At 43.9% G+C, this 19,276-nt stretch overlaps 1 protein-coding gene across 3 annotated transcripts in view; it reads left to right on the forward strand.

The window, feature by feature from the left end:
• The window catches only part of OTUD7B (OTU deubiquitinase 7B), a 73,505-nt gene extending 54,261 nt beyond the window's left edge, over positions 1-19,244 (forward strand). For 2 of the 3 annotated variants that reach the window (XM_005542019.5, XM_073996733.1), the window contains exons 7-12: positions 364-476; positions 9,468-9,595; positions 9,907-10,056; positions 10,609-10,723; positions 12,344-12,428; positions 14,483-19,244. In XM_005542019.5, coding sequence (XP_005542076.2) covers positions 364-476; positions 9,468-9,595; positions 9,907-10,056; positions 10,609-10,723; positions 12,344-12,428; positions 14,483-15,691 — 1,800 coding nt within the window. In that variant the 3' untranslated portion in view covers positions 15,692-19,244. The remainder of the gene's footprint in view (positions 1-363; positions 477-9,467; positions 9,596-9,906; positions 10,057-10,608; positions 10,724-12,343; positions 12,429-14,482) is intronic. The other variant, XM_073996735.1, reaches the window with a different exon arrangement.
• Positions 19,245-19,276: the final 32 nt, after the last annotated feature.

Below are 19,276 nucleotides of genomic sequence, written 5' to 3' on the forward strand. Positions count from 1 at the left end.
GTGGGAAGGCTAAGATGAGAACCAGGGTCCACTGAATTTGGCAATTAGAAGGTCATTGTTCTTTACCAAAATCAGGTAGGTGAAATGGTATGTGGCAGGTGGGTGAGCAGGATGGAGGGCAGAAACGGGACAGATTGCAATAGGTCAAAAAAGAATGGATTATAAAGAAGTGTAATAGTCATAGACTATTCGTTCATGGATCTTGACTGTAAAAGAGGGAAGAGATTTGACTTTGTAGTATAATTTGTAAACCAAGTGCTAAGGGATTAGGGAGTAGAGTAACAGTGAGTAAGGTAGAATAGGTATTGCCTCTTAGAACCCAGCCTCTAATTGCCCGATGTTCCCTGCCTGTCCTTCACACAGTCAGGGCTGGTATACACAGAGGATGAATGGCAGAAGGAGTGGAATGAACTGATCAAGCTTGCCTCAAGTGAACCCCGAATGCATCTAGGTACCAATGGAGCCAACTGTGGTGGGTAAGTATGGCTAAGTTGGGGAGCGGGAAACCTTCATAGAGTCCTCACTGGGCTTCCACAGCCCACTGTCTAGAGAGCTCTGTGCTAAGAGGATATTAGAAGGAAAGAGAGGAGCTATGCTAACGGCACAAAAGTGTAACAACATGATGTTTAGGAACTACAGGTAGTTCAGTATTGAACTGGAATATAAAGTAGCTCATCTAGACTTTGGAAACTTCAGGACAAATGACCCAGTATCTTCAGTAAGTAAACTGCAAGGAAAATAAAAAGGGACAAGGAACTTGTAGGTTTAAATGCAGTTAAAAGACATATCAGGCTGGGTGCGGTGTCTCACGCCTGTAATCTCAGCACTTTGAAAGGCTGAGGCAGGAGGATCGTGTGAGCCCAGGAGTTCGAAACCAGCCTGGGTAACATAGTGAGACCCCATTTCTTTTTTTTTTTCTTTTCTTTTTTATTTTTTTTTGAGACAGAATCTCACTCTGTTGCCCAGGCTGGAGTGCAGTGGTGTGATCTCTGCTCACTGCATCCTCTGCCTCCCGGGTTCCAGTGATTCTCTGTTTCAACCTCCCAAGTAGCTGGGACTACAGGTGTGTGCCAGCACACCCAGCTAATTTTCATGTTTTTATTAGAGACAGGGTTTCACCATTTTGGCCAGGGTGATCTCAAACTCCTGGCCTCAAGTGATCCACCTACCTTGGCCTCCCAAAGTGCTGGGATTACAGGCGTGAGCCACCATGCCTGGCCAGTGAGACCACATCTTTCCAAAAAAAAAAAAAAAAAAGAAAATTAGCCAGGCATGGTGGTGCACAATTAAGGAAATGTGAACAATGTCTCTGTGTTTGATTACTGTTAAAATTATAAAGTGTGATATTAATGGTATAGTGGTTGTTTAAAAAGGTAGTCCTGGCCAGGCGCAGTGGCTCATGCCTATAATCCCAGCACTTTGGGAGGCCAAGGTGGTTGGGAATTCGAGACCAGCCTGGACAACATGGTGAAACCCCGTCTCTACTAAAAATACAAAAAATTAGCTGGGCGTGGTGCTGGGCGGCTGTAATCCCAGCTACTTGAGAGGCTAAGGCAGGAGAATTGCTTGAACCCAGGAGGCAGAGATTGCAGTCAGCTGAGATCACGCCACTGTACTCCAGCCCTGGCGACAGAGTGAGACTCCATCTCAAAAAAAATAAATAAATAAAAAGGTAGTCCTTTATTTTTTTAGAGATAGAAACTGAAATAAAATAAAAACAGATGAAATTACATAACGTCCAGGATTTGCTTCAAAATAATCTGGTGGGAGCCCCGTGGTGGGGGAGGGAGGTAAATAGATTTGAGGCATAGTGAAACAAGGTTGACCATGTGTTGAAGATGGCTGAATAGCAACAGCTCCAATCTACAGCTCCCAGCTTGAGTGATGCAGAAGAGGGATGATTTCTGCATTTCCAACTGAGGTACTGGGTTCATCTCACTGGGGCTTGTCGGACAGTGGGTGTAGCCCATGGAGTGTGAGCTGAAGCAGGGCAGGGCATCACCTCACCTGGGAAATGCAAGGGCTTGGCGAATTCCCTTTCCTAGCCAAGGGAAGCCGTGACAGACGGTACCCGGAAAATTGGGACACTCCCACCCTAATAATGTGCTTTTCCAACGGTCTTAGCAAATGGCACACCAGGAGATTATATCCCGCGCCTGGCTTGGAGGGTCCCACGCCCATGGAACCTTGCTTACTGCTAGCACAGCAGTCTGAGATTGAACTGCAAGGCGGCAGCGAGGTTGGGGGAGGGGCGTCCACCATTACTGAGGTGTGAGTGGGTAAAAAAAGCGACTGGGAAGCTCCAACTGGGGGGAGCCCACCGCAGCTCAAGGAGGCCTGCCTGCCTCTGTAGACTCCACTTCTGTGGGCAGGGCATAGCTGAACAAAAGGCAGCAGAAACTTCTGCAGACTTAAACGTCCCTGTCTGACAGCTTTGAAGAGAGGAGTGGTTCTTCCAGCACGGAGTTCGAGATCTGAGAACGGACAGACTCCCTCCTCAAGTGGGTCCCTGACCCCCGAGTAGCCTAACTGGGAGACACCTCCCAGTAGGGGCCAACTAACATCTCATACAGCTGGGTGCTGCTGTGAGACGAAGCTTCCAGAGGAAGGATCAGGCAGGAACATTTACTGTTCTGCAATATTTGCTGTTCTGCAGCCTCCACTGGTGATACCCAGGCAAACAGGGTCTGGAGTGGACCTCCAGCAAACTCCAACAGACCTGCAGCTGAGGGTCCTGACTGTTAGAAGGAAAACTAACAAACAGAAAGGACATCCACACCAAAACCCCATCTGTACATCACCATCATCAAAGACCAAAGGTAGATAAAACCACAAAGATGGGGAGAAACCAGAGCAGAAAAGCTGAAAATTCTAAAAATCAGAGTGCCTCTTCTCCTCCAAAGTAACGCAGCTCCTCTCCAGCACCAGAAAAAAGCTGGACGGAGAATGGCTTTGACAAGTTGAGAGAAGGCTTCAGACGATTGATAATAACAAACTCTGAGCTAAAGGAGGATGTTCGAACCCATCACAAAGAAGCTAAAAACCTTGAAAAAAGATTAGACGAATGACTAACTAGAATAAACAACGTAGAGAAGACTTTAAATGACCTGATGGAGCTGAAAACCATGGCACGAGAACTATGCGACGCATGCACAAGCTTTAGTAGCCAATTCGATCAAGTGGAAGAAAGGGTATCAGTGACTGAAGATCAAATGAATGAAATGAAGCGAGAAGTTCAGAGAAAAAAGAGTAAAAAGAAACGAATAAGGCCTCCAAGAAATATAGGACTATGTGAAAAGACCAAATCTGTGTCTGATAGGTGTACCTGAAAATGATGAGGAGAATGGAACCAAGCTGGAAAACACTCTTCAGGATATTATTCAGGAGAACTTCCCCAACTTAGCAAGGCAGGCTAACGTTCAAATTCAGGAAATACAGAGAACGCCACAAAGATACTCCTTGAGAAGAGCAACTCCAAGATACATAATTGTCAGATTCACCAAAATAGAAATGAAGGAGAAAATGTTAAGGGCAGTCAGAGAGAAAGGTCGGGTTACCCACAAAGGGAAGCCCATCAGACTAACAGCAGATCTCTCAGCAGAAACGCTACAAGCCAGAAGAGAGTGGCAGCCAATATTCAACATTCTTAAAGAAAAGAATTTTCAACCCAGAATTTCATATCCAGCCAAATAAGCTTCATAAGTGAATGAGAAATAAAATCCTTTATAGACAAGCAAATGAGGAGAAATTTTGTCACCACCAGGCCTGCCTTACAAGAGCTCCTGAAGGAAGCACTAAACATGGAAAGGAACAACCGGTACCAGCCACTGCAAAAACATGCCAAAATGTAAAGACCATTGATGCTAGAAAGAAACTGCATCAACTAACAAGCAAAATAACCAGCTAACATCATAATGACAGGATCAAATTCACACATAACAGTATTAACCTTAAATGTAAATGGGCGGCCGGGCGCGGTGGCTCAAGCCTGTAATCCCAGCACTTTGGGAGGCCGAGACGGGTGGATCATGAGGTCAGGAGATCGAGACCATCCTGGCTAACACGGTGAATCCCCGTCTCTACTAAAAAATACAAAAAACTACCTGGGCGAGGTGGTGGGCGCCTGTAGTCCCAGCTACTCGGGAGGCTGAGGCAGGAGAATGGCGTGAACCCAGGAGGCGGAGCTTGCAGTGAGCCGAGATCTGGCCACTACACTCCAGCCTGGGTGACAGAGCAAGACTCTGTCTCAAAAAAAAAAAAAAAAAAAAAAAAAAATGTAAATGGGCTAAATGCTCCAAGTAAAAGACGCAGACTGGCAAATTGGATAAAGAGTCAAGACCCATCAGTGTGCTGTATTCAGGAGACCCATCTCAGGTGCAGAGACACACATAGGCTCAAAATAAAGGGATGGAGGAAGATCTACCAAGCAAATGGAAAACAAGAAAGCAGGGGTTACAATCCTAGTCTCTGATAAAACAGACTTTAAACCGACAAAGATCAAAAGAGACAAAGAAGGCCATTACAAAATGGTAAAGGGATCAATTCAACAGGAAGAGCTAACTATCTTAAATATATATGCACCCAATACAGGAGCACCCAGATTCATAAAACAAATCCTTAGAGACCTACAGGGAGACTTAGGCTCCCATACAATAGTAATGGGAGACTTTAATACCCCACTGTCAACATTAGACAGATCGAGACAGAAAATTAATAAGGATATCCAGGACTTAAAATCAGCTCTGCACCAAACAGACCTAATAGACATCTACAGAACTCTCCACCCCAAATCAACGGAATATAGATTCTTCTTAGCACCACATTGCAGTTATTCCGAAACTGACCACATAGTTGGAAGTAAAGCACTTCTCAGCAAATGTAAAAGAACAGAAATTATAACAAACTGTCTCTCAGACCACAGTGTAATCAAATTAGAACTCAGGATTAAGAAACTCACTCAGAACTGCTCAACTGCATGGAAACTGAACAACCTGCTCCTGAATGACTACTGCGTACATAACGAAATGAAGGCAGAAATAAAGATGTTCTTTGAAACCAATGAGAACAAAGACACAACATACCGGAATCTCTGGGACACAGTTAAAGCAGTGTGTAGAGGGAAATTTGTAGCACTAAATGCCCACAAGGGAAAGCAGGAAAGATCTAAAATTGACACCCTCACATCACAATTAAAAGAACTAGAGAAGCAAGAGCAAACACATTCAAAAGCTAGCAGAAGGCAAGCTAGCAGAAGGCAAGAAATAACTAAGAGCAGAACTGAAGGAGATAGAGATACAAAAAACCTTTCAAAAAATCAATGAATCCAGGAGCTGTTTTTTTGAAAAGATCAACAAAATTGATAGACCACTAGCAAGACTAATAAAGAAGAGAGAAGAATCAAATAGATGCAATAAAAAATGATAAAGGGGATATCACCACCGATCCCACAGAAATACAAACTACCATCAGAGAATACTATAAACACCTCTAAGCAAATAAACTAGAAAGTCTAGAAGAAATGGATACATTCCTGGACACATACACCCTCCCAAGACTAAACCAGGAAGAAGTTGAATCCCTGAATAGACCAATAGCAGGCTCGAAATTGAGGCAATAATTAATAGCCTACCAATCAAAAAAAGTCCAGGACGAGACGGATTCACAGCTGAATTCTACCAGAGGTACAAGGAGGAGTTGGTACCATTCCTTCTGAAACTATTCCAATCAATAGAAAAAGAGGGAATCCTCCCTAACTCATTTTATGAGGCCAGCATCATCCGGATAGCAAAGCCTGGCAGAGACACAACAAAAAAGAATTTTAGACCAATATCCCTGATGAACATTGATGCATAAATCCTCAATAGAATACTGGCAAACCGAATCCAGCAGCACATCAAAAATCTTATCCACCAAGATCAAGTTGGCTTCATCCCTGGGATGCAAGACTGGTTCAATATATGCAAATAAGTAAACATAGTCCATCGTATAAACAGAATCAAAGACAAAAACCACATGATTATCTCAGTAGATGCAGAAAAGACCTTCGACAAAATTCAACAGCTCTTCATGCTAAAAACTCTCAATAAACTATATATTGATGAGACATATCTCAAAATAATAAGAGCTATTCATGACAAACCCACAGCCAATGTCATACTGAATAGGCAAAAACTGGAAGCATTCCCTTTGAAAACTTCCAGGGCACAAGACAGGGATGCCCTTTCTCACCATTCCTATTCAACATAGTGTTAGACGTTCTGGCTAGGGCAATCAGGCAGGAGAAAGAAATAAAGGGTATCCAATCAGGAAAAGAGGAAGTCAAATTGTCCCTGTTTGCAGATGACATGATTGTATATTTAGAAAACCCCGTCGTCTCAGCCCAAAATCTCCTTAAGCTGATAAGCAACTTCAGCAAAGTCTCAGGATACAAAATCAATGTGCAAAAATCACAAGCATTCTTATACAGCAATAATAGACAAACAGAGAGCCAAATCATGAGTGAACTCCCATTCACAATTGCTTCAAAGAGAATAAAATACCTAGGAATCCAACTTACGAGGGATATGAAGGACCTCTTCAAGAACTACAAACCACTGCTCAACGAAATAAAAGAGGACACAAACAAATGGAAGAACATTCCATACTCATGGATAGGAAGAATCAATATCGTGAAAATGGCCATACTGCCCAAGGTAATTTATAGATTCAATGCCATCCCCATCAAGCTACCAGTGACTTTCTTCACAGAATTGGAAAAAACTACTTTAAAGTCTGTATGGAACCGAAAAAGAGCCCTTATTGCCAAGACAATCCTAAGCCAAAAGAACAAAACTGGAGGCATCATGCTACCTGACTTTAAACTATACTACAAGCCTATAGTAACCAAAACAGCATGGTACTGGCACCAAAACAGAGATGTAGACGAATGGAACAGAACAGAGCCCTCAGAAATAATACCACACATGTACAACCATCTGATCTTTGACAAACCTGACAAAAACAAGAAATGGGGAAAGGATTCCCTATTTAATAAATGGTGCTGGGAACACTGGCTAGCTGTAAGTAGAAAGCTGAAACTGGATCCCTTCCTTACATCTTATACAAAAATTAATTCAAGATGGATTAAAGACTTAAATGTTAGACCTACAACCATAAAAACCCTAGAACAAAACCTAGGCAATACCATTCAGGACACAGGCATGGGCACGGGCTTCATGTCTAAAACACCAAAAGCAATGGCAACAAAAGCCCAAATAGACAAATGGGATCTAATTAAACTAAAGAGCTTCTGCACAGCAAAAGGAACCACCATCAGAGTGAACAGGCAACCTACAGAATGGGAGAAAATTTTTACAACCTACCCATCTGGCAAAGGGCTACTATCCAGAATCTACAAAGAACTCAAACAAATTTACAAGAAAAAAACAACTCCATCAAAAAGTGGGCGAAGGATATGAACAGACACTTCTCAAAAGGAGACATTTATGCAGCCAACAGACGCATGAAAAAATGCTCATCATCACTGGCCATCAGAGAAATGCAAATCAAAACCACAATGAGATACCATCTCACACCAGTTAGAATGGCGATCATTAAAAAGTCAGGAAACAACAGGTGCTGGAGAGGATGTGGAGAAATAGGAACACGTACACTGTTGGTGGGACTGTGAACTAGTTCAACCATTGTGGAAGACAGTGTGGCGATTCCTCAAGGATCTAGAACTAGAAATACCATTTGACCCAGCCATCCCGTTACTGGGTATATACCCAAAGGATTATAAGTCATGCTGCTGTAAAGACACATGCACACGTATGTGTATTGTGGCACTATTCACAATAGTAAAGACCTGGAACCAACCCAAATGTCCATCAATGATAGACTGGATTAAGAAAATGTGGCACATACACACCATGGAATACTCTGCAGCCATAAAAAAGCATGAGTTCATGTCCTTTGCAGGGACATGGATGAAGCTGGAAGCCATCATTCTGAGCAAACTATCTCAAGGAGAGAAAACCAAACACTGCGTGTTCTCACTCATAGGTGGGAATTGAACAATGAGAACACTTGGACATAGGGTGGGGAACATCACACACCAGGGCCTGTTGTAGGGTGGGGGGATGGGGGAGGGATAGCATTAGGAGATATACCTAATGTAAATGACAAGTTAATGGGTGCAGCACACCAACATGGCACATGTAGACATGTAAAACAAACCTGCACATTGTGCACATGTACCCTAGAACTTAAAGTATAAAAAAAAAAAAATGTGCAGGAGCAGCAAGCAGTTCCCATGCTACCCTAGATCTGAGGAGTAGCTTTGGGTGCATTCCTGAAAGTGCAGCCTAGAATCTGTTTATTGATCCATTTAGTACTGACACAAGCCTGTAATATGCTGTAATAAACTTTCTCTTTAAAGGAAAAAAAAAGGTTGACCATGTGTTTATAATTGTTAAAGCTGGGTGATGGATGCATGAGTGTTTAGTATACTATCATTTCTAGTATTGAATGTGTTTAAAATTTTGAAATTTTCCATAATGGTTAAAAATTATAACCTATCCAGATTTGGTTGTACATAAGAATAATCTGGGAGAGTTATTTAAAATGCTAATTTCTGGACCTCCACCCCAGAAAAGTCCAGTTGAGTTGGACAGAGGTAAGGCCCAGAAATCTTTGTTTGTAATAAGCATCCAGTATTGAATAAAATTGCTTTAGGGGGTGGAAGCCATTGAATATTGAGTATGTGAATGACAGGAGCAAATTTGTCCCTCCATATTTGAACACACTGACTCCACTGGTTAATGAAGTGGAAAGGAGTGAGATAAGAGGCAGTTGTAGTAATCCAGGAAAGGGCCATGGATGTGAACAGTGAGGTAGACTGAAGGTAGGCCATGGGAGACAGATAAAAGAAACACACAGGAAATGGGATTGGTGAAACCACGTGATTACTGGAAGGTGAGAGATAAAAGCACAGTAAATATTCCACAAATTTCTGATTGGGCTACTGGATAGATGGTGAGGCTGTTCTTTAAGTGAAGGAACATAGGAAAGGAATTGTGTTTGATCGTTTTTATAAGACATGAGTGTGACGTGTGGGTGGTTGTAGTATATGAAGTAAGTAGGATGAAGCTATGCAGTTGTGTATTGAGCTACTGGATAAAGAGAATGGAGAGAGGCTATTGAACAGGAGGAATATTAAGAGATAGGGATTACCTCCAAATTCCTAACACTGCTTTAACCCCAGAGACTTCAAATCTCTTTTCTTGGATTTCCCCATATGTGAAAAGGAAGTAGAAACAGCTATGGTAGCATAAAATAATCAGCTACGTCAGTGGCAGCCTTAAGATTGGAAAACCAGGAAAGGGCATTCTTTTCCCTTTGTGCAGAACTGGTCTTCAGGGTGTCCTGTTTCTACTCTCTCATTTTTACCGCACCCCTTCCACTCTCTTCCCCTCCCGCCGTTCCAGGGTGGAGAGTTCTGAGGAGCCTGTATATGAGAGCCTTGAAGAGTTTCACGTCTTTGTCCTTGCTCATGTGCTTAGGAGGCCCATAGTCGTCGTGGCAGACACCATGCTGAGGGACTCCGGAGGGGAAGGTGAGTCAGCCAGTCAGTCCTCACTCCATCCTGAGCACCCCCTTTTGCAGAGCCTTAGGCTAAGCATTGGAAGGAAGGCAGGAAAGGGGATATATAGACCCTTGGGGAAAAAGCAAGTTATCAATTAGAATAGTGCAAAATTCTCAAGAGATTCTGAGTAAAGCAGTTGGGATTAGTTGACAGGGCTTCTTAGGAAAGAATTATTAAACATGTTGGAATGAAAGCAGGGGCTCAGTTGGCAGAATGGGATGAAGGGATTGTCCACTAGGCAGAAATATAGCCTTCATAATAATCTTCATGGCTTCCTGCAGCATTTGCCCCTATTCCCTTTGGAGGAATCTATCTGCCTTTGGAGGTCCCAGCCAGCCAATGTCACCGCTCCCCTCTGGTGCTCGCATATGATCAGGCCCACTTTTCTGCACTCGTGTCCATGGAGCAGAAGGAGAATACCAAGGAACAAGGTGCTGAATGACATGTCTTTTGGTCTGCATTATTTTTACTTGAAAAACTTGAATGAGATCTAATGTAGGAGGAAAGAATTAAGTGACATGCAAGCCCAGACAGCACATGTTGATACTGTTTTATTAAGCTATAAGTTATGCCAGAGTTTTCAAATTAAAAAAAAAAAGTGGGGGTTTGGGAGTAAAGCAAGACCTATATTCCCACTTCTGGAGTAAAGGCTTATGATTAAGGTGGTAAGAGCTTCTAAATGATGCTTTTCTAATTTGTGTTAAATTATGACTGAATTATCTGAATATACATTAACTGGAAAGAACATCGTGAGAGTTAGTTAACTGACTGGTGGGGACTCAGGGAGATTTGTGGCCTAAAACATGTGCTGTGTGGTAGCGGGAAAACTAGCCAATTAGTTTTAATGCTGGGCTAATTCACATGTAAGAACTGAGAAGTGACTACAATTAAAGATCTTAGTATGATTTTAGTGAAGTAAGTCTGTGTTCAGTTGCCTTTCTCTCTCAAGGAAATTCCTTAATGATATGTTTCTTCCTCCCCAGCTGTGATCCCACTTACAGATTCAGAGTATAAGCTGCTGCCCTTGCACTTTGCTGTGGACCCTGGAAAAGGATGGGAGTGGGGCAAAGATGATAATGACAATGTCCGATTGGCCAGGTAAGCCAGGCCTAGTCTTTTCATCTACTTTGTAGGTGGGATTTCTTCCACATGCAGCATCCATCTCCCCGGGATTTTTCCTCAGCTCAGGCAAGACGGTCACAAGCTAAGGCGAGTTTTGTGAAGATGGGGAGGTAGAGGACAGGTTGGGCACCGGGACTCTTTCATGGTGTAGCTGCTTTTTCTCCCTCTGAAAGAGATGGGAATCCTAGCATCTCAACTTGTTCTTTTCTTACAATAGGAAAAGTGTTCATGTACTGATTCATTCCTAAAAGAGTAATCAGAAAATCAGGATAATAAGGCCGGGCGTGGTGGCTTATGCCTGTAATCCCAGCACTTTGGGAGGCCGAGGTGGGTGGATCACGAGGTCAGGAGTTCAAGACCAGCCTGGTCAATATGGTGAAACCTCGTTTCTACTAAAAATAAAAAAGTTAACTGGGTGTGGTAGCGTGCACCTGTAGTCCCGGCTACTTGGGAGGCTGAGGTAGCAGAATCACTTGAACTCAGGAGCTGGAGGTTGCAGTGAGCCGACATCGTGCCACTGCACTCCAGCCTGGGTGACAGAGTGAGACTCTGTCTCAAAAAACAGAAAGAAAGAAAGAAAGAAAATCAGGAGAATCAAATCACTTATCTTAGCCCAAGTGAGAGGAGTTTTAAAGAGTTGATCAAGGCTGGACGCGGTGGCTCATGCCTGTAATCCCAGCATGTTGGGAGGCTGAGGTGGGCGAATCACCTGAGGTCGGGAGTTTGAGACCAGCCTGGTCAACATGGAGAAACCTCGTCTCTACTAAAAATACAAAATTAGCGAGGCGTGGTGGCGCATGTCTATAATCCCAGCTACTCAGGAGGCTGACGCAGGAGAATCACTTGAACCCAGGAGGCAGAGGTTGTGGTGAGCTGAGATGGTGCCATTACACTCCAGTATGGGCAACAAGAGCGAAACTCCATCCAAAATAAATAAATAAATAAATAAGTGATCAAAATAGTTTGCTCTGAGTTTTTGCCCTTCTGGAATTTAAACTAATAGCAAGATAAATATGTTCCCTACCCTCTCAGCCCCCACTCTACCTCCCTATGGCTTGTTAAGCTTTCCTTCTGCCTCCTCCATCAACTTCCTGATGGAGAGTGTATGAATGCAAAAGCTCCTCCCTTAGTACTTACCCAGCGCTTTCCTCTCTGGGCTCCTGCCACTGGGTCCCAGCTAAGAGAGTTTGATTTTAAAATCCAGAGTTTATGACTTTTTAAAAATAACCTCTCACCTAATTATCAAAAGCTTCTTCTAAATAATATTTACAACAACAACAATAATAATGGCTACTGTCTAGTATTTTCCATTTTCCAGACACTGTGCTGGGCTCTTTCCAAACACTATTTTAATCTTTACAACAACCCTGCAAGATAGATATTATCTATACCCATTCTTAGCTGCAACTGAGTTTCAGGGAGGTTGAAGTGACTTGCTTAAGGTCATAAAGCTTATTAATTAGTGGAGAAATAGTTCAAACCCAACCCTATTTGAGTCCTAAGCCATGTAGCCCTCTCCCACCCTTTCTCCCAACTATATCAAATTGCTTTGCTTTTGAAAGGTCACAGTGAATTTTTTTTTTCTCTTTTTCATAGTGTAATTCTGTCCCTAGAGGTCAAATTGCATCTGCTGCATAGCTACATGAATGTGAAGTGGATCCCACTGTCCTCTGATGCACAGGTGAAGACTTCTCCCATATCTACCCTGGTGTGTCTGCATTTCATTTTCAGTGACAGAACGAGGAGATCTGGGATGGTTTCCTTCTGAATCTATTCTGAGTGGTGGCTTACAATTCAAGGTTAGAAGTAACTAGAAGCTGTCAAATAAGTTCCAAACACACTTTTTCCTGTTTTTATTGTATTTTTTATTTATTTATATTTTTTGAGATGGAGTCTTGCTCTGTCGCCCAGGCTGGAGTGCAATGGCACAATCTTGGCTCATTGCAACCTCTGCCTCCTGGGTTCAAGCGATTCTCCTGCCTCAGCCTCCTGAGTAGCTGGGATTACAGGCATGCGCCACCAAGTCCAGCTAATTTGTGTATTTTTAGTAGAGGGCAGGTTTCGCCATCTTGGCCAGGCTGGTCTTGAATGCCTGACCTCAGATGATCTGCCTGCCTTGGCCTCCCGCAGTGCTGGGATTACAGGCGTGAGCCACCGCGCCTGGGCTTTCCTGCCTTTTTTTTTTTTTTTTTAAGAGGAAGTCTTGCTCTGTCACCCAGGCTGAAGTGCAGTGGCACAATCTTGGCTCACAGCAACCTCCGCTTCGCGGGTTCAAGCGATTCTCCTGCCTCAGCCTCACGAGTAGCTGGGATTACAGATGTGTGCCACCATACCCAGCTGATATTTGTATTTTTAGTAGAGATGGGGTTTCACTATGTTGGCCAGGCTGGTCTTGAACTCCTGACCTCAGGTGATCCACCCACCTTGGCCTCCCAAAGTTCTGGGATTACAGGCATGAGCCACCGCACCCGGCCCTTTCCTGCTTTTTTAAAACCGTTAGTCTCCTGTTTTGCACATCTCCTCTCCAGCCAGGCTCTGTTATCTGATACTGAAACATATATATATTTTTTGAGATGGAGTCTTGCTCTTATCGCCCAGGCTGGAGTGCAGTGACACGATCTCGGCTCACTGCAACCTCCACCTCCTGGGTTCAAGCGATTCTCCTGCCTCAGCCTCCCGAGTAGCTGAGATTACAGGTGCCCGCCATCATGCCCAGCTAATTTTTGTATTTTTTTCTTTGAGATGAAGTTTCGCTCTTGTTGCCCAGGCTGGAGTACAGTGGTGCGATCTCAGCTCACTGCAACTTCCGCCTCCTGGGTTCAAGCGATTCTCCAGTGTCAGCCTCCTGAGTAGCTGGGATTACAGACATGCACCACCATGTCCAGCTAATTTTGTATTTTTAGTGGAGACAGGGTTTCTCCATGTTGGCCAGGCTGGTCTGGAACTCCCGACCTTAGGTGATCCGCCCACCTCGGCCTCCGAAAGTGCTAGGATTACAGGCATGAGTCACCACGCCTGGCTTAACATATTCTTTAAGAAAGGTTTTCAGGACTCTTTGTTGAACTTGAGATGATCATTATTTTGTCCTAAGACTTCTGTAGATAGACCTCTGTTTTGGGCACTAGGAGACGGAGTAGCTTAAAGAGCTCATAATTCAGTGGGCTCTGAGTTAGAACAGGAGCACAGGAGTAAGGGCAAATTGATGAACTCCAATGCGGAATGTATAAAAGTTGAGGGGATACAAAGTGGCTAGACTTGGTTAGTTTTGATTAGTCAAGACTTTCTTGAGATTAGTTTTGAGCAGAATTTGGCATAGAGAAATTTATAATGAAGAACATTCTAGTGCCTGGGCCTCTCACCCAGAAGCCACATATCATATGGTTGCTCGTTGTTCTAAATGAACAGAAAGGCTTCATTCTACTATCTCCTTATTACAGAAGGGAGTCAGATTGCAGTGGGGGAGAAAGCTGACTGACTGGAACCCAGGAAGGACAGTGTCATCCTAGGTGACCCTTCCCTCATCATGACAGCAGCCCTTCTCTGGAGCAAGGCAGTCACTAGGCAGTCACACAAAGGACGGAGTTCATAGGTGTCCACCCTTCTTCTACCTGGCTAATTTCTATAGCCATGACTGCAGGGAGCTCCCTTAGCCAGATGGATGGGCTAGAGTCCCTGGGGGATTCCCCCATCCCGGGCTGCTGGGATAACTGTCAACAGTGTTCTTGTCTCTTCCAGGCTCCTCTGGCCCAGCCTGAGTCCCCCACTGCCTCAGCTGGAGATGAGCCCCGGTCCACTCCTGAGTCTGGAGACTCAGACAAGGAGTCAGTTGGCAGCAGTTCCACCAGCAACGAGGGCGGCCGGCGGAAGGAGAAGTCAAAGCGAGATCGGGAGAAGGAAAAGAAGAGAGCAGATTCTGTAGCTAACAAACTGGGCAGCTTTGGCAAAACCTTGGGCAGCAAGCTCAAGAAGAACATGGGGGGCCTGATGCACAGCAAGGGGTCGAAGCCTGGAGGGGTGGGGACAGGGTCGGGGGGAAGCAGCGGCACTGAGACACTGGAGAAGAAGAAGAAAAACGCACTGAAGAGCTGGAAGGGTGGCAAGGAGGAGGCAGCTGGGGATGGGCCTGTGTCTGAGAAGCCCCCAGCTGAGTCTATTGGTAACGGAGGGAGCAAGTATAGCCAGGAGGTGATGCAGAGCCTGAGCATTCTGAGGACTGCCATGCAAGGGGAGGGGAAGTTTATTTTTGTTGGAACCCTGAAGATGGGTCACCGTCACCAGTATCAGGAGGAGATGATCCAGCGCTACCTTTCTGATGCTGAGGAGAGATTCCTGGCAGAACAGAAGCAGAAGGAGGCAGAGAGGAAGATCATGAATGGAGGAATAGGGGGTGGCCCTCCTCCAGCCAAAAAGCCAGAGCCAGATGCTAGGGAAGAGCAGCCGACCAGTCCCCCAACAGAGTCCAAGGCAATGGCATTTTCTACTGGCTACCCTGGGGGCTTTACTATCCCTCGGCCTTCTGGGGGTGGAGTCCACTGCCAGGAACCCCGGAGGCAATTGGCAGGAGGTCCATGTGTCGGGGGCCTACCACCATATGCCACCTTCCCCAGACAGTGCCCTCCTGGGCGACCCTACCCCCATCAGGACAGCATCCCTTCTCTGGAGCCAGGCAGCCACTCTAAGGATGGAGTTCACAGGGGTACATTGTTACCACCCCCCTACCGAGTGGCCAATTCCTATAGCAATGGCTACAGAGAGCCCCCTGAGCCAGATGGATGGGCTGGAGGTCTCCGGGGGCTTCCCCCAACCCAGACCAAATGCAAACAACCGAACTGCAGCTTCTATGGACACCCTGAGACAAACAACTTCTGTTCCTGTTGTTACAGGGAAGAACTGAGGAGGAGGGAGCGGGAACCGGATGGGGAGCTCCTGGTGCACAGGTTCTGAACGGGTGGAACATTGAAGGGCAAGGAGGCTAAACAAAGTTAAGCTCAACTAATTGGCTCATCAAGAACACAGTCCCCATGTTGATGGGGCAAATGCAGTAATGTTTGTGGGAGCCTGCCTGGAAACTTTTAAGTGTGTGCGCACAGGAGTGCTGCCAGGCTGGCAAGAGCAGGTCGGGGCTGGATGGCGCCCCAGGGGCTGTACTATTCCCCTGCAGAGCTTGACTTGATGAGACTGAGGTACAAGGGGGAAAGATGGCGATTCTGTCTTACAACCTCCTGGGTCCCATCCAAGGACCTAAGAGAAAGTAGCAGGGGAAGGTTTGGTGTGTGGGGGTGGGAGGTGGGCAGAAGTCTTGGGGAGGAATGGGCAAAGGAGGTTCTCAGTCAATAAAAGAAAACCAAAGTTCTTTAGGTTGGGAAAAAGCACATGGTGGTGGAGTGAGAGGTGTGGAGGGGAAGTGGGAAATTGGACATATTTGCTATTGATTTGAATTAAGATAGAAATTAAGGTTGGATAAATTCTTCTCCTTGAAGGATCTGGAAAGACAAGGCAGTAATGTGTCCTCATGGGTGCCTGTTAGGAGGTGGGGGTAGTTTAAATCCGTTTGTTTAGATGGGAAAGGGAGGAACTTAAAGGGAAATCGTTTTCCTCTTAAGCTTTATTTCCTTCCAAGCAGTCATCTGTCACCTGTTTCAGTTTGAGACGAGTTGAGAAGAGATTGCTGATTACCCCCTATCTTTTCCTCATCTAAGTCTTTAATTGTATTTGTTTAAGTTCCCAGTGGGAAAGGGAAGAGCGTGGTGAGAATAGCAGTCGTGCGTGTTGCATTTTCTCCAGGTGAATTGGGACAGAACTGATCTATTTTTTAACCACGGCAATAACCATACATTGGGGTTTGAGCGCACCTTGGGAGGGGTGGGAGGACAGACATTTTAGCCAGACTATTTCAAACAAAACCAAAAACCTAAGTAGAGCACTACAATCCTTTATGGCTGCTGCGTTTCTGTAGAAAGCAACTTATTTTATTGACTTTTTTTTAAGGAAAAGACCCCAGCAAGCAAAAACATTTAAGAAATGATTTTTTTTCTCCTACTTAAGTGGTTCTTTCTCCCTTTGCTCTACTTTTGGAGAATGAACTTAACATCCCGGCTTCTTTTGTTAAGCCATAGCTGACCTTAATCTGTGGTTAGTTTATTAAAATAATTAAAAATACTTTATAAGAAGAGATATTTTTGATATTAGGACTGATGTTGAAATATATAGGGGCAATTTATAAAAAGGTAGTTAGAGAAATATATTTTAGTGAACTATAACCACAGAGCACAGATGACTCCCAATGAGCTGATCTGTCTTTAGATTTCTCCCTTTCCCTGACCCATCCCTGTTCTCTAGGGGCTGGGAGTGGGGATGTGGACACAGGAGGGGGAGCTCCTTCACATTTTGCACAAAGCACAAGTCTAAACAGCCTATGCTCTGGCCAGAGCCATTTCTAAGAGCTTTAAACCAGAAGACCTATCCTGGGCCAATTTTCCTTTTTCTTTATATTATTTTCCGGGAAAAAAAAGTCAACTATGCAATTGTATACACTCCCGGGTGGATGTGAAGAAGGAGAATAAGTGTACTTATGTGTCCAGAGTATTAACTGGGGCTGTTTTTCTGTGTTTGGATTTCTCTTTTGAGGTATGTACTCATAACCTATCCCATGGGACGTAATCCCCACATTTGATCTAAAGCAGTTGTGCATACATGCATGCGCATGTGTGCGTACATATATGTGTGTGTGTTTTCCTCCTCGGTAGCCAGTCAAGATTGTCCTCATTGGAAATGCTCACGGTTTAGAAAGGTTATTTTCTCCTCAACAAACTCAGAAATCACCTATTTTCCAAATCTGATTTAATAATTTCCTATGGCTATTAATTCTTAGGGTTTTTTCTTTGAAAATAGATTTGTTTTAAAGAAGCAGTGAGATTCCAAAGGAAGGGATGTGTATATGTCTAAGCAGGTCTGGAACCTGGTATGAGATGAGCACTCCCCTAAGGTGCAAAATTTAAGGGTTACTATAAAACTAATTAATCAAGATACTTTTAAAAATGCAGTATTTAAAAAATTAGTGCAAAAAATTTATGTTGAGTAAAATAGTGAAATCTTACAGGATCTGACAGGACTGAGATTAGGAGGAGGGAAGTGGGACTGAATTGAGTAAGTATAGGGATGAATCATTTTAATTTAAATTTTAACACATTGTCCATCATAGATTTTTTTTACATTAATTGTGATTTTTAAAAAATGCTGCATTAAAATAGTATTTATCTTGGTTATTGGGTTTTTGGGCACTCGTTAAATTTTGTGTCCAAGGTGAGTGCTTTACTCACCTCACCCTAGCTACGTCCCTGTTTCTGTGATTTGAACAACACTAGTGAGAACACCACTGTGTGTGCCTCCACCCCCATCACACACCAAACAACAACAGGTGGCTCAGACACACTGAATTTGCACAGCTCACCTAGCTTTCCTAATTTAGGCCTCCATATCATAGGATGCTGGCCTGGACCAATAGGAATGAAAACAGACCAGGGGTTTTCCCAGAGAATAAAGCCGGAAAAGTTTGATTCTCCACTGGACTGCTGTGTTTGGATTTGATCTGTTGTTAGATTCTAGTTAATACTTTTGTTTTTAACAACTGAGGACAAATGAACAAAAAACCTTGTATCATGTTTGTTTTTATTTATAAGTTAGCCAATCCCAATTCCTTTTGCCTTATTTTCAAATAAAAAAAGATGGAAATTTTGAGGGGTGGTGTGGGGTGAATATGGTAAAATGGGGCTTTCGGCCTTATAGCTTTTTATTAAGAAATAAATTATTTTTTTTTATTTGGGAAGGTAACTATTTATTGAGGCATTGAAAAACCTCTCCATTCTAAGGATGAGAGACCCTGAGACAATGGATATTTTTTATAGGAGATAGTGAAGTTTGTTTTGCTTCATTCTTTTGGGGAGGGACTTGGTGGGATGGGGGGAGGTGAAGGAATAATGCCTGGGAAATTAATATAGATTCAGCTTGGTTTGTGGTATTTTGGGAGGATGAGGGAATAGAAGAGGCAAGCCCATGTCGTTACTGGGTTAGACAGAAGGAAAGAAGGGACATATGGCCTGCACTGGAAATGGGCAGAAAAATTGCTTAGTTAAGGAGGGGTGTGTGAGTGAAGGGGGAAGGTAGACCCTTTAACCCCAAGTGAGGGATGATATATCTCTCAGGCTTACATTTAAGTGCACTTAGTTCCTTTAATCCAGGGCAACTGGGGTACCTACTGAAGTTTTTAATGGAGAGGGGAGATTTTCAGGGTTCTTGTTTTTCCCTTTTTGATGTTAGACAGTGCTACTCCCTCCCTGCTATGCTCTCCGCCCCATCTCCAGTGGAGTAAGTATTACTGTAGGTTAGGCCTCTGCATCTTCCTTAACCTATGCTGCATTTATTGAAAGTTACAAGAGTTAACCAGAAGTCTTTCCTCCATACTGGTTTTTATCAACAAAATAAAAAGATTATATCCAAAGATTTTTTTAAAGATTCAGTCTTTTTAAGGAG

Source organism: Macaca fascicularis, chromosome 1, assembly GCF_037993035.2.
Source record: "Macaca fascicularis isolate 582-1 chromosome 1, T2T-MFA8v1.1".
Classification (NCBI taxonomy): domain Eukaryota; kingdom Metazoa; phylum Chordata; class Mammalia; order Primates; family Cercopithecidae; genus Macaca; species Macaca fascicularis.